This window comes from Camelina sativa, chromosome 11 (genome assembly GCF_030686135.1).
Source record: "Camelina sativa cultivar CO46 ecotype springtype chromosome 11, ASM3068613v1".
Lineage (NCBI taxonomy): Eukaryota > Viridiplantae > Streptophyta > Magnoliopsida > Brassicales > Brassicaceae > Camelina > Camelina sativa.
The window spans coordinates 48,158,932-48,173,857 of NC_141890.1; the positions used below are offsets into that span (position 1 = coordinate 48,158,932).

Sequence of the window (14,926 nt, forward strand, 5' to 3'; positions counted from 1 at the left end):
TTTTAATTAAGTAAAATCTACTAATTATTATCTTATCATTTGGAAGTATTATGGTTTGTAATTATATATATTGCTACTTACGAGAGATGAAAAAAAATATATATCACATGAATATTGATTGCATAAATGAAGAATTATTAACTTAAATTTTCCTCAGTACGAAATTTCAAATATAATTATTTAACTGGTGGTTTTATTATAATGACTTAACAACAGTAGTTTTTAAAAATTAAAAAGTGTTAATTATAATCAATTAATCATGATACCACATAATAAATATACCCATAATTAATTTTTTACGTGTATATCATAATTTATCTTCTTTTTTTCTTGCAAACTGAACACAGAGTTTACCATCTAATTAATCTCATTAATTTTTATGATTAACAATATGCATTATATGAATTTGAATGGCTACGTACGCAACAACCATATAATTAGTATAAAGTATAAACTATATCAAATATCATGCTGCTGTAAAAAAAGGGGAAAAAGTCAAATATCATGGTCTTCTATACTTAAGTGTTTAATACTCTAATTGATCAATCCAAACTGATCACATTTTTTTTTCATAGCAAGTGAAAACTAAATTTAGACCATATCGGTTTGTTTTTGTGATAGATGAAATACTTCCAAAAAAGGGTATGGTGGGATTAGAAGGACCCCCCAATGACTAGAATGGACAACATGCTACCACCATATTGTAAGTCAACATTCCCCATAACCATACCATTGTTTTTAATCTTTTTGTTTTTCTTTATTTAAATTAGAAGTAACCTGGATTAAATGCTACAGTTTAAACTTTATGTAAAAATATCACGTTATAAGAAGAAACCTAATAATTATGGTTTATAGTTTTAAATCTACGTTCACAACCATAATATATAAAACATTTAATGTACCATAAGATTTAGATATCGATTAAGTATAAAATTCTCTAAAAATATATTGATATTTTTTTTATATAATCACCATCATCATGACTACCACATATAACTTGATTACTTGAATAACGAAGAGCCCGTCAATCATTGTTTAAATGTGATTTCGGATAGTGTTGTTTTATCAACCGATCCAGAGTATTGTGACATGTAATCTACCACCTAATCGATTATACATTTGAGTTTGTACTGATAAATGAAATCACAACTCGCAGTTTATACATGTCACTCTAGATAATACTAAATAGTTTATAAAAAAACATAAGAATATGCAAAAATACAACCATTACCAAAAACAGAAACCGTTATTTTTGTTCATTGGTTGACGTAGAATATATTTCTTTGAGGTTATCGTCAAAGATACATGTACAGAGTACAGTATAGTTAATGTCAAAACAAGAATGGAAAAAAAAAATACATGTATAGTTAAAATCTAATAATTTATTTAATTAGACTTTCTCATTTGTCAACACCTGTATATGATTAACTCGAATGATCATAATTGTAAAGAAAAACACGTGCAAGGGGGCTGGATTATTTACTTCTGATCTGTAAAGCTTTGGTGGTCAAAAGATAAAACTATATACATATGGTTTATTGTATAAATTAAATTAATCTCAAAGTTTATCCAAACTTAAGTTGACTTAGAAATTAGAATCACACACACTATACGACGAACAAGTCTTATAGTTCAGTTGAGCTATGTATGAAATAATTATCGAAATATAAGAGACAAACAAACAACCGTAGTTTATGAAAATAACACTTCATGGTTGGCACATATATATTGTAACATAATTTCTAAAAAAATTATAATAGATGATGAATGATATCCGATCGTATAGCGTATACCTCAAAGTTCAAGGCCTTATAGAAGATGTCAAACCACTAGAAACAGGACACAATCACAGTCACAAGGCCTTTATCTTGGAACATATACTTTAAGACCTTCTTGTACAAGTTGGTGGGCACAGGCCGCTTGGCAGACTAGATCAAGCCTGTTGATATGGTTTAACTGCACAAAAAGCCAAAACCAACATATAAGCAATCACCTTTGCTAGGAAAAAAAAAAATATCATTTACAAACATTATTCTATTATTATAAATTAAATCTTGATAATTAATAAAACAGTTTAGTTCAGTGGTAGAGCGCGTGGCTTTTAACCACGTGGTCGAGGGTTCGATCCCCACAGACGGCGAATCTTATAAATCGACCTTTTTTCATGAAAACGATACGTAGGCGACAGGAGTAATCCAAAAAGCCAAAGCCCACTAAAAAAATTAAATGAAGATAATGAAATTGGATTTTGACTTTCAGTTTTGCACAGCGTGTCGTTTTTGATGTCCACTAAGCGTTTGCACAAGTAAAATTTTAAGCATTTTTGTTTTGTTTTTGTTTTTGTTTTTGTTTTTTTTTTTTTTAAGTTGTTCACATTTCGTTTTTAAGTTGTTCACATTTCGTTTTGCGCTCAAAAAAATAATTAAGCTTTTGACTCCATAATCAGTTCTCTTTTTTTCCAATAATTAAAAAAAATTAACATACACTTTTGCACGTTGCTCCTTACGTGCTCCCAACAAAACACACCAAAATAATATTTTTTTAACAAATCAAAGTAAAAAAAAAAAAACAATAATTAAACAAAAATCGTTATATAATTATAATCGTAATCTCCCCGGCGGCAAGAGTTTTCCATAAATCGTATTTTACGTTCAAAATTTTTAAAACCATTCGTTTTCTTTATGGTAAACCTCTAATTCTCTAATCTCCCACCACCGTCAAATCCTCGCCGGAAATAATGGGAGGAGATTTTCGTAATTTCTCCTCCCACGTTTCCATCATCCTCCTCATCATCATCCTCTTCGCCGTCAAATCCAATTCCACGTACACTCCAGCCGATAACTACCTAATCGACTGCGGCTCCTCCAGCGAAACAAAACTCTCCGACGGCCGTAACTTCAAATCCGATCAACAATCCGTATCGTTTCTCCAAACAGACGAAGACATCAAAACCTCCGTCGACTCAATCCCAATCACCTCATCCAACACAACCTCCTCTCTTCCTTTATACCTAACCGCTCGTATCTTCGCCGGCAAGTCAACTTACTCCTTTTACATCTCACGACCTGGCCGTCACTGGATCCGTCTCCATTTCTACCCTCTCCTTCATCCTCTCCACAACCTCACAGACTCTGTCTTCTCCGTCACCACCGACACCACCGTCCTCTTACACGACTTCTCAACCAGAGACACTTCTTCCGTCGTCTTCAAAGAGTATCTCATCTACGCCGCCGAGAAACTCTCTCTCTATTTCAAACCTCACAAAGGCTCAACGGCTTTTATAAACGCCGTTGAGATCGTCTCTGTTCCCGACGAGCTTGTCCCTGACTCTGCTTCCTCTGTTCCTCAAGCTCCTGATTTCAGAGGTTTAAGCAGCTTCTCTCTTCAAACCTCTCACCGGTTAAACATCGGCGGCGATTTGATATCTCCCAAGATTGATCCTCTTTCTCGTACTTGGATCTCTGATAAAACTTACAATACGTTCCCTCAAGGTTCGAGAAATGTCACCGTTGATCCTAGTACCATTACTTATCCTGACGGTGGAGCTACCGCGTTGATCGCTCCTCATCCGGTTTACGCCACGGCAGAGGAAATGGCCGATGCGCAAACCTCGCAACCTAACTTTAATCTCTCGTGGAGAATGAGTGTTGATTCGGGTCATGATTACTTCATTAGGTTACATTTTTGTGACATTGTAAGCAAATCGCTTAACGATCTTGTCTTCAATGTTTTCATCAATAAGCTCTCTGCCATTTCCGGACTCGATCTTTCCTCATTAACCAACGCTTTAGGCACGGCTTATTACGCGGATTTCGTGCTGAATGCGTCTGCTATCACCAATGGCTCGATCCTGATTCAGGTTGGACCGACTACGAATCTTCAGACGGGTAAACCGAATGCGATTCTTAACGGTTTAGAGATCATGAAGCTGAACAATGCAGCTGGGAGTTTAGATGGGCTTTTCGGGGTTGATGGGAAATACAAAGGACCTATTGGTGGGATGTCGTCTAAGAAGCTTGCGATTGCGGGTATTGGATTCGTGATGGCACTAACCGCTTTGTTAGGTGTTGTTGTGTTGCTTGTTAGATGGCAGAGACGTCCTAAAGACTGGCAAAAACAGAATAGTTTCTCGTCATGGTTGCTTCCTTTGCACGCAAGTCACTCGAGTTACATCTCGAGTAAAGGCGGGTCCACGACGTCGAGGCGGATGAGTATTTTCGGGTCCAAGAAGAGCAAGAGCAACGGATTCTCTAGCTTCTTCTCTAACCAAGGATTAGGACGGTACTTCCCTTTTACTGAATTGCAAATAGCGACGCAGAACTTTGACGAGAAATCTGTGATTGGAGTTGGAGGATTCGGGAAAGTGTATATAGGAGAAATCGACGGTGGGACACAAGTAGCTATCAAAAGAGGGAGTCAGGGTTCAGAGCAAGGAATCACAGAGTTTCAGACAGAGATTCAGATGTTGTCTAAACTTAGACACAGACATTTAGTGTCTCTAATCGGATTCTGCGACGAGAACAAAGAGATGATTCTCGTCTATGAGTACATGTCAAACGGTCCTCTACGTGACCATCTGTACGGCTCCAAAGAGAATGACCCTATACCTACCTTGTCCTGGAAGCAACGTCTAGAGATCTGCATCGGATCAGCGCGTGGGCTCCACTATCTCCACACAGGTGCGGCTCAAGGGATCATCCATCGTGACGTCAAGACCACTAACATTCTCTTGGACGAGAACCTAGTAGCTAAAGTTTCTGACTTTGGACTTTCCAAAGACGCCCCTATGGAACAAGGGCATGTAAGTACCGCTGTGAAAGGTAGTTTTGGGTACTTAGACCCCGAGTACTTCCGAAGACAGCAACTCACTGACAAATCCGATGTGTACTCGTTTGGTGTGGTGTTATTCGAGGTTCTATGCGCGAGGCCAGTGATAAACCCACAGTTACCTAGAGAACAAGTTAACTTAGCAGAGTATGCTATGAATTTGCATAGAAAAGGTATGCTTGATAAAATCATAGACCCGAAAATCGTGGGAACGATTAGTAAAGGATCGTTGAGGAAGTTCGTGGAGGCAGCAGAGAAATGTCTAGCTGAGTATGGTGTTGATCGGCCTGGAATGGGAGATGTGTTGTGGAATCTTGAATATGCTTTGCAGCTTCAAGAAGCGTCCGCTCAAGTTGATTTGTCGGATGATAAGACTACAATGAATATTGAAATGGATTATATCCCCGGCGAGGAAATGTCGCGTCCAGTGCCGTGACGATGGTGGTTTACCATGTGAAACTCTTGTTTGGTTTATTTTTTTTTTCCTCATGTTTAGTTTTGGCCTTCACAAAGATGTAGGATGTACGAAAGCCTTATGGTTTGTTTTTTTTTTTACTTTCGTTTCCTAATTGCAGGTTCAGTTTATTTCTTTCCTTTACTTTGAAGGAAATGAGATTTTTCTTACTTAATTTGTGATCTTTTAAAAAAAAGACATTTGGTTGTCTTGTAGATTATGTTGTGTATACATTGATTTTTTTCAATCTTCTTTAATCTTTGTTTGATGATAATGAATTTTCCGAGTACCTATTACATATAGCTTCTATAAAACAAGCAACAAATTAACGAACGTAGTGCGGGTGTTTGCAGAGAATAGCTCAACTCTTGCATCAGATTGCTCAGATGAACGAGTTACTTGTAAAAAATAACACATTCGAATTGATCAGAGGAATCTCAAGTCCATGCTTCTGCATTATAGATTCATAGAAAGCAAAGAAATCACCTGGTACATTGGTGTTACATCGGATGTTCTAAACATGGGTAGAAGAAATCAATCAATGCCCCATATTCTTCTTCTTTTTACTTCTGCGTTTCGGTTTTGGTTTCAGTTTTGGCTTTATTTTGTTCATTCTAGCATGAACCTTCAAGTTAAGTGCGCGGCGGTCCACCATTGTACCCTCCACTTCTTTCTTCTTGATTGGTTTGAAAACCTCTGTGACAGATGGATCAAGCAAATCAATGGAGCAACTAAGTGTAACATCAAGTGACATTGCCTCTTCCCAAAGCTCTTTCCCTTTCTCAAAGTTTCCTCCTTTACATAGTTTTGGTATAAGCAGATCATAAACCGCACCATAACCACCCACAGAGGTCCTCTTCATCTTCTCAAACAATTGAAGCGCAAAATTTACCCGCTCGACCCCGCAAAGAACCCCAATCAGATCATAATAGAATTTGCGTTCAGGTCTCAGTCCTCTCTCAATCATCTCGTCTACTGTTTGGTTGCCTTTACCAAACCTTCCTGTCAAATACAGAACCCTCACAACAAAGTAGTAGCTCGCTGTATCGGGATCACATCCTGATCTCTTCATCTGCTCTAGAATCTGGCATGACTCTTTCACCCTCCTCGTCCTTCCCAAACAGGAGAGCAATATATTGTAACTAATAGATGTAGGTTGGATTTTGTAAGACTTCATCTCCAACATAATGTTCAAAGCTTCAGGAACAAGCCCTGAGGGGTTTCGGTTAACGTTTCTTTCGCATAGGCAGGTCAGCAACGAGTTGAAACAGAACAAATCAGGTGCAATCCCGGCTGATTTCATATCTTGTATAACTCTTCTTGCTTCCTTGACGTTTCTTTGTACCGACCACCCGAATAAAAGACTTCTGTACACAGACAATTCATTACCAGAGATCACATCCTTGTGATGATGCATAACTCCCAACGCTCTCTTCACATGTCCTCTGGAACAGAGCGCACTTATGATAGCTGTTACAGTGAAGCTATCTTGTGGACACGAAAACTTGTCCAAGATCTTGAAGATACCTATTGCATCTTCTTCTTTACCAATCTTAACCAGAGTTTCAGCGACAATGCTAAACGTTTGCTTGTCCATGGCCCGGTTCTGCTTCCTGATATCTGATAAGAGTATCTGAATAGCTGTATGATCTTTCTTCTCAGCCAAAACTCTTAGGACATGGTTGAATTCCTTGTCGTGTAAACTAGAAGAACCTAGGCTTTTACACGACCAGGAGAAAAACCTTAACAGTCTTCTCGGTGAAGTCTCGTTCTTGCAAGACTCGATCACTTGGGTAATGAGGTTGGATGATGGAGATATGGAAACCCGGTTCAAGTTTTCTTCAAGGTCATCTAGACCACCAATGGGGGAAGAAACGATCCTAATAACTTCCTGCAACTCCGTCAATGCATGGTTCGATTGATCTACCAAATGACGAGAGCAAAAATAACGTGTAAGCTTTGTAGTGTTTGTTAGCAACGTATACGCGTTTGATCTGATCGTGGACCTCATCTTCTGTGAGGAATTTCATCAAACACTTGGTGTGCATGTGCTTCTCCAACGTCACGATTTATAATGCATTGAAAGGGCTGAGAAAGTTTCACTGGAGTTACATATTCTCAGAGTACACACAGCTCCGGTGAAAATTCTCTAAGGAACACGAAATTCAGATTCCACTACAAATTTTGCAGGAATATAGAGACGGCAAAACAACGATATATATACACATCTGTTACACGGCCCGCGCCAGAAAAGGATATTTTGGTCTTTTACATTCCATCACTCTTGTTGAAACGTTGAAAGCGTATAAATTCAGAACCGGAATCGGACCGGATAAAACCGGGATACGATGGTTAGAAGCCAAATTCCAACCGGAATGATTACCCCGAAACATATTTTTTCTTCAAATGGAAAATCGAATTTCTGATGAAGTAGTAAAGAAATTGCATATAATTGACGAATAATTTTGACAACATAATAAAGTAATTTGGTCAATGGTTGATGGCAAAACGCAGTAATAAAAAGTTGAACCGGGACGAGACGTGTCTTGCGGTGAACAAACTTAAATATATTATGCATCCGTTGGTCCACCTGTACAAACAAGATTCGCTGCTGTATAGAAGAACCAATCAGAAATACAAGTTTAGCCTACTAAATTAACTATAACTTTTATGATTATGACAACAATTTTATTTGTCTCCCTCCCAACAACTGATGACGAGATTAAGTGATTTAACATTATGATCTTGTCTTTTTTTTTTTTTTTTTTTGGTTTCTTTCTCTGCGAATACGTTTTGTGAGAAAATCAATATAGAACCATGGAACTTATTACATTACATGACACGATGTAAAGGAAAGACCCTCGTGCCTCATGTCTTCTTTTCTTTTTCTTTTTGCAATGCAATTTGCACATATGTACAAAATACATTATTACAAAGTAGAATTTAAAGAACTTGAAAAATCTTATACATTCAATTTCGTATATTCAAAAATGATATCTAGCTGAATATATCTTTTCAACCATTTTCACATGTTTAATGAAACACACATGCAATGCTAATTGAACTCATCTATAACCACTAAAATTCTAAAACGTGTTACATATTCTTCTTATCCAATGCCCTTCAGTTTTGGAAAGTGTCACAACTTTTAAGAGTATACGTGAATTGTGTTAGATAGCATCATGCTTTTTTTTTTTTTTTTTTTTTGTATGTGTAACTAATTTAGATAACCAAAAGGTCCAAAACGAAGCCTCAAAATCGATACCTAAAAGTTTGGTTTCTGATGGTTTTTTTTCTGGTCAATATATCTTTTAAATGTGTGTCGATATTTTGATATATTTGTTGATTTTGAAATGCAGATGCATCTTCTTATCTGTATCCACCACAATATCAAAAAAAAATATCATAAGATATTTTGTAAAAGATGACGTGGCCTTTTCTCTATCTCTACCAAACTATCCACACCACCTTTTTTTTTGTTTGATGCACTTTTTAATGTCCACGCGCCTAAAAATATCTTAAAAGTCCCCACCCATTTTATTAAGCTACACACTTTCGTGTGGAAACTTTTGATCTCCACCGTCCAACACTATCCTCATTCAACGGTCTCAGATCTCTCTCTAAATTTGCCTCTTTTTCGCGTCTCATAATTTGACAATTGATTGACAAAACACAAAACAAATGAGTCTTCTCACTTCTCTTGTCGGAAACTACCCTTCTCTCTCTCTCCTCCTCATCTCACCGCCGGCGTTACGCCGGATCTCCGGTGAATTTTGTTGAGCTTCTTCTTTATCGATTCTTGATTCCTTTTTATTAGAGAAGAAAACAAAATCAAGAATTCTCACTTTGTTGTTGGGTTGTCTTTTTTTTTTTTTTTTTTTTTTTATCACTTTGTTCTTAGATTTAGCTTCGTTTGTTGTAGTTGTTGTTGTTTGTTTTGGTTTCCCATGGCTAAAAGATTAGATTGGGGGATAAAAAGAGTAGTTTTTGTTTGGTTGTGACTTGTGAGATTAAAGTTGGCTTTGTAGGGATATAAGATTAGGCGACTTTTGTAGGGACACTGTACCGGAAACCCTAGTTTCTGATTTGGCCATGGAAGTATCATAGCACTTACTATTGTCGGCTGTTTTTTAATCTAGTTTTGTAATATCTCTTTTTTTTTTTTTGGGGGGGTTAGGGAAGATAGTTTTGTTTTCTGTCATTAGATATTTTTGTGTGTGTTTAGTTGTAAATCTGATCATGGATTTGAACGGTGAGTGTAAGGGAGGAGATGGGTTCATTGATAGAAGCAGAGTCAGGATTTTGCTTTGTGACAATGATTCCAAGAGCTTGGGAGAGGTTTTTACTCTCCTTTCTCAGTGTTCTTACCAGGGTATGATTTTCAAACTCATTGCTTTTTCCTTATTTGTCTTGTCAAAGATCCTTTTTTTATTTGTCATCAAATTGTGGGATTACTACTGTAGTAGATTGGAGATCCATTAAGGGTTTCTTCTTGTGGTCTTTGCCTTATTCTTGTTACACGCATGCTTTCTGAATCCAGTTGTTTCATTGGTCATCCAGTTGTTTCATTGGTCAGTCAGATATAAGACATTTTTAAGTACCATATTTTCGTCGTTGAATGCATCTATATAGTGTCTATTGCTTTCTTCTTTGGACCTTTTGGATGATACATTGGATGAAATGGTTTTTATTTTCATTGGAATGCAGTGACTTCAGTGAAATCAGCAAGGCAGGTGATTGACGCACTTAATGCAGAGGGACCTGATATCGATATTATACTGGCAGAAATTGATCTCCCAATGGCCAAGGGTATGAAGATGCTGAGGTACATCACACGAGACAAAGATCTTCGGAGGATCCCTGTCATCAGTAAGCTGTGTTCTTTGCCCTTCTTCTTCGTTTTATTATCAGTCATGATCATTAACCTTATGCTAACTGATCTTATAATATTTTTTTTTATTTTAAGTGATGTCGAGGCAAGACGAGGTCCCTGTCGTGGTAAAGTGCTTGAAGCTAGGTGCAGCTGACTACCTTGTGAAGCCTCTTCGGACCAACGAGCTTCTGAACTTGTGGACACACATGTGGAGAAGACGACGCATGGTTTGTTTTGCTTGTCTAAAGTTCTGTATATACGCCTTACTGTTTTTCGAGTATTTCTTGATAGCGATTTCTGTCTTCTTTTGGAAATAAAAGATCTTGATGCATGAAGTTAATGCGGTTGATCTAATATGTTTGTTTTGGCAGTTAGGACTTGCTGAGAAGAATATGTTGAGTTATGATTTTGATCTCGTGGGATCTGATCCAAGTGATCCAAACACAAATAGTACCAACCTGTTCTCTGACGACACAGATGATAGAAGTCACAGGTCCACCAACCCGCAGAGAGGAAATATAAGTCACCAGGAAAATGAGGTGAGAAAGTATTTGACAGTTTAAAGCCCTCTGAAATGGAGAAGAACTCATTTTTTTTAGTTTGCGCTCATGCTTGTACTGGTAGTGGTCTGTTGCTATTGCTCCTGTTCAAGCTGGTGATGGTGGTCTTGGTGCTGATGGAACAGCTACTTCTTCTCTTGCTGTTACTGCTATAGAGCCTCCACTAAGTCATCATGCTGGGTCTCACCATGAACCAATGAAAAGAAATAGTAATCCAGGTGATTACTTCTCTTTGATGTAGCACTTTCTAATAGCTAGTCTCTAAGCTTTTTTTTTTTTTTTTTTTTGGTGAATTCTAATATAGCTGGGGTGTTTGTGCAGCACAATGTTCTTCAGTTCCAAAGAAAAGTAGATTGAAGATCGGAGAGTCCTCTGCTTTCTTCACATATGTCAAATCTACTGTCCTAAGAACTAGTATCCAGGATCCTCCTCATGTCAATGAAAATGGCTCACTTCATCTTCATCGTGGTTTGGCGGAGAAGTTTCAAGCGGTGGCTAGTGGAGGGATCATCAACACCAAACAAGCCCGCAAAAGTAAAGAGACCGAGAAAACACACTCTCAAGGAGAGAACTTACAGAATGGCACCAGCTATCCACATTCCCTTGAGCGGTCACGCACGCTTCCGACATCAATGGACTTTAATAGTAGGAACTACCAAGAAGTAAATATGAATACTCCCCCGCCCCCGGTTGCTATGAACAGAAGTAAGGATTCATCACAAATTGATGGCTCAGGTTTCTCTGCACAAAATGCTTATCCTTACTATATGCATGGGGTCATGAACCAAGTTATGATGCAATCAGCAGCCATGATGCCTCAGTATGGTCATCAACTTCCTCATTGCCCACCTAATCATCCGAATGGAATGACGGGATATCCTTACTACCACCACCCACACCCAATGAACACATCATTACAGCACAGTCAGATGTCTTTACAGAATGGTCAGATGTCTATGGTTCATCATTCTTGGTCACCGGCAGGAAATCACTCTTCTAACGAGGTGAGGGTGAATAAACTTGACAGAAGAGAGGAAGCTTTGCTTAAATTTAGAAGAAAAAGGAACCAAAGGTGTTTTGATAAAAAGATTAGGTATGTGAATAGGAAACGCCTTGCTGAGAGGAGACTACGTGTTAAGGGTCAGTTTGTTAGGAAGATGAACGGCGTGAATGTTGATTTGAACGGGCAGCCTGACTCTGCTGACTATGATGAAGAGGAAGAGGAGGAAGAAGAAGAAGAAGAGGAGAACCGGGATTCATCTCCTCAGGATGATGCTCTGGGAACTTAGAAGAAACATTAAAAGAACTGAAAACCATGTTGTGTTATACCGATTTGCTTGCATCTTATCAAACAACACATGATGGTCGACTAACACAGAAAGGATTCTGCTGCTGCAGCCAAAAAAACATCGAATTTCAAGCCTCTCGAAGGAAATGTTGGCTCTTGCGGCTCAACTTTGTCAGAGCATTCTGTGGGTGTAGCTTACTTCGTTGATACATATAATGTGTTTTTGTCATGTTCACTCGTATATTGTGTATTAACCTTTCTTCTCCTTCTGGCATCATCATTTACTTGAATATTGTTTTTCCATTGTTACTCACCTGTTTCAATATATTTCATTACCTATGAAAAGAGAGACATGTGTTCCATAAATGAAAGGTTCTTACATTACTCCGATGGACGTAAGATTGCAAATGCAATTCTGTTACAGTTACAGACAAGAAACCATCTGCATATGACAAATCTAAATCTGGATAGCAAGTAATTTGGAACTAAGAACATAATTAGCTGTCTACTGAACAGCAGTTCTGTGTTGGTCTTTCATGAGTACATAAACTAATCCCTAGAGTCCACTACACTCTGATTTCTTAACTTACTCTCTGTGGTGCTATTGAGTAATGTTTACTGATATATAACTAGCTTTTTGGCAACTAAACGGATTCCAGCTCTCTGCTGATAATCGTATGGCTCCAGAGACAAGAAAACGTCGAGAACGGTTCCACGATTCAACAAAGACTCAAGCTCCTCAGCCTTAGGGTTGCAAAAAATGAGTTTCTGAATAGCGGTAGCTCCAGAGAACTCTTTCTGGTGTATCTCAGCTGCATACCGGTCTACATCCCCATTAAACTCTGTGGGTATACTGCACAAACAAAGAAACAATCAGGAAATGCTAAGCAAACATGGTTTCTAAATGAAACCAGTAAAAGGAGATATAGGCGAACTTACTGTATCCTTGCGGTAGGACAGTTCAGAAATTCTTTCATTGGCATGACCGCTGGGTTCCACTCAGAACCACTGCCTGAATCAACAGATATTGCTTCTGCAGCACTGTCGCATTCTTGCAGTACACTGCAGAGACTGGGATACAGATCAACTAAAAAGTTCAGCCTCCGTCTCCCAGCTTTGTCCAGAAATTTCCCATTAATTCCAAACCGTACTTTCAGACGAGGACAATGGAGCTGAAGGGGTTTGTCCCCAAGGAAGAGCTGTAGCTTCATTGTTTGGCTCCCATCATATAATGGGATATGAGTAGCTCTGATACTTGAAATAGATATTTTATCTAGCTCAAAGAATCCTTCCTGGTCACTGGTACCCTCAGACTCAGAGGCAACAGCCTCAGACTGCTGATTTTTTTCTTCCATGGGAACATCTGATTGAAGAACCTCTGGCGCTATTTCGTTTTTTAAAGTGCTCATATCAAACGGATCCGTTTGAGCTTCTGCGGATGAAACAAATGATAAAATAGGTATAGTTGTACTGTTTTCTCCTGTCTGCTGATCAGTGGGAGATTGCAGAGGAGATGTTTTGATATTCCTACGCCTTCTTGAACTTGTTTCTGGAGTAGTAGTAACCGAGTTCTCTATAAGTTCATCTGGAAGGCTTGATTCCTGTTGGAACATAGCATACATAAAAATCAAATATATGCCAAAAATCCAGAAACAAAGCGATTGGGACACAACACAAGATATTCAATCTCGAGGAGATAAAAGAGAGCATACCAAGAACAAAACAGTAGCACAATACTTGAGAACCTCCAAATTCATCCTGACATCGTCCAGACTCCTACAAAGATTAAAGAAACTTGCAAAGCATTAGAACTCAGCCAGCCTATGAAAACATCGTAATACAAAAAGCTCGCATATATAACTTACCTATGCGTTTGGTTGCCAAGTCCAAAGTATTTAGCCAAAGTCGCCATCTGTCCAAACAATGCAGGGAAACAGAATAAGCTTCAAAAAAACTGTCAAATTCGAATTCAAGAGCTAATCTCCATCAAGCAAATAAAAAAATAAATACACAGATCAAATCATGTCTATTCAAACAAAAAGAAGAAGTCTCCAGAGAACATGTCTCTCTCTCTCTCTCTAGGATCATTGTTTACCTTCATATCACCAGCTCTCCTCCCAAACCTTTGAGTAAGCAAAGCTAACGAGTCAATGGTGCCTTTTGGCACAGGTGGATCTCGTCCAATCTCAGCAAATGCTTCTCTTATCCTTGGACAATCGAACTTCAATATATTGTGACCAGCCCATATCCTTCCTACAAGATAAACCACAACATCAACACACCTAAACAAAAAAAATTAAAAAAAAAACTCAAGAAAGTTTACAACTTTTGAGCTCAAATTATGACATTTTCATCTCCATTTGCATCTAGAAACACACAATTCTTCAAAAAGAACATAAATTTCGTCTCTAGTTCCAATTCAGCTATACCATACCATGGAGAATATCGTAGACAGTGTCAGCTATATCTGCAAAACTAGGAGCTGACTCGACGTCTTCACGTTTGATGCCGTTGCACTTAACCGAGCGAGGCGTGATGAAGTCGAGATTAGCAGGTCGAACCAGGATGGAGTAGTTTCGAAGCTCAACTAGCTTCTTGGGACAAACCAAGATCGATCCAAACTCCAGAATCGCGTACGGCTGACCAGGTCGGAACGGAATTGTCGTCTCGAGGTCGAAGAATGCAATCTCTGAACGATCCCCAGCTGGAGTTAGACCAACCATTGTTAAAAGAGTCGGATTGAATTGAGCGAAAAATGTAAAAAGTATTGAACTTTTTTATCGACATTGAGGTCGGCGAGAGATTTATACGGAGAAGATTACTTGGTAAGGTGGGTTTTGTTTTACCCAATTTGCTAGGAAAAGGCCAAAGCTTTCTTTACCTGTAAAAAGATTCGTTCTTCAAGTCAAGGTTTTGTTAACCGG

The 14,926-nt window shown here is 38.3% G+C and overlaps 3 protein-coding genes and 1 pseudogene across 5 annotated transcripts; 2 read left to right on the forward strand and 2 right to left on the reverse strand.

The window, feature by feature from the left end:
* The first annotated feature begins 2,518 nt into the window (after positions 1 to 2,518).
* On the forward strand, positions 2,519 to 5,555 carry LOC104726722 (putative receptor-like protein kinase At5g61350 pseudogene; annotated as a pseudogene). The gene has a single exon (XR_015571436.1). The product of XR_015571436.1 is annotated as a putative receptor-like protein kinase At5g61350 pseudogene (transcript).
* Positions 5,556 to 5,680: 125 nt separating this feature from the next.
* Positions 5,681 to 7,670, reverse strand: LOC104726723 (pentatricopeptide repeat-containing protein At5g61370, mitochondrial). Its single transcript, XM_010445654.3, has one exon. It carries the CDS (start codon positions 7,290 to 7,292, stop codon positions 5,820 to 5,822), a length of 1,473 nt encoding a protein of 490 aa, XP_010443956.1. The 5' UTR covers positions 7,293 to 7,670; the 3' UTR covers positions 5,681 to 5,819.
* Positions 7,671 to 8,804: 1,134 nt separating this feature from the next.
* LOC104726724 (two-component response regulator-like APRR1) lies at positions 8,805 to 12,347 on the forward strand. 2 transcript variants are annotated; one of them, XM_010445655.2, is made up of 6 exons: positions 8,805 to 9,653; positions 9,989 to 10,150; positions 10,248 to 10,381; positions 10,526 to 10,693; positions 10,779 to 10,932; positions 11,036 to 12,347. In XM_010445655.2, exons 1-6 carry the CDS (start codon positions 9,521 to 9,523, stop codon positions 12,001 to 12,003), a joined length of 1,719 nt encoding a protein of 572 aa, XP_010443957.2. In that variant the 5' UTR covers positions 8,805 to 9,520; the 3' UTR covers positions 12,004 to 12,347. The 2 variants fall into 2 exon arrangements, with proteins under 2 accessions (XP_010443957.2, XP_087329267.1); XM_087473141.1 differs by having other exon boundaries at positions 8,833 to 9,653; positions 10,248 to 10,401.
* On the reverse strand, positions 12,342 to 14,875 carry LOC104726725 (protein NEN2). The gene is made up of 6 exons (XM_010445656.3): positions 14,437 to 14,875; positions 14,098 to 14,255; positions 13,868 to 13,914; positions 13,715 to 13,778; positions 12,942 to 13,603; positions 12,342 to 12,855 (listed from the first exon to the last, which is right to left on the reverse strand). Exons 1-6 carry the CDS (start codon positions 14,723 to 14,725, stop codon positions 12,618 to 12,620), a joined length of 1,458 nt encoding a protein of 485 aa, XP_010443958.2. The 5' UTR covers positions 14,726 to 14,875; the 3' UTR covers positions 12,342 to 12,617.
* Positions 14,876 to 14,926: the final 51 nt, after the last annotated feature.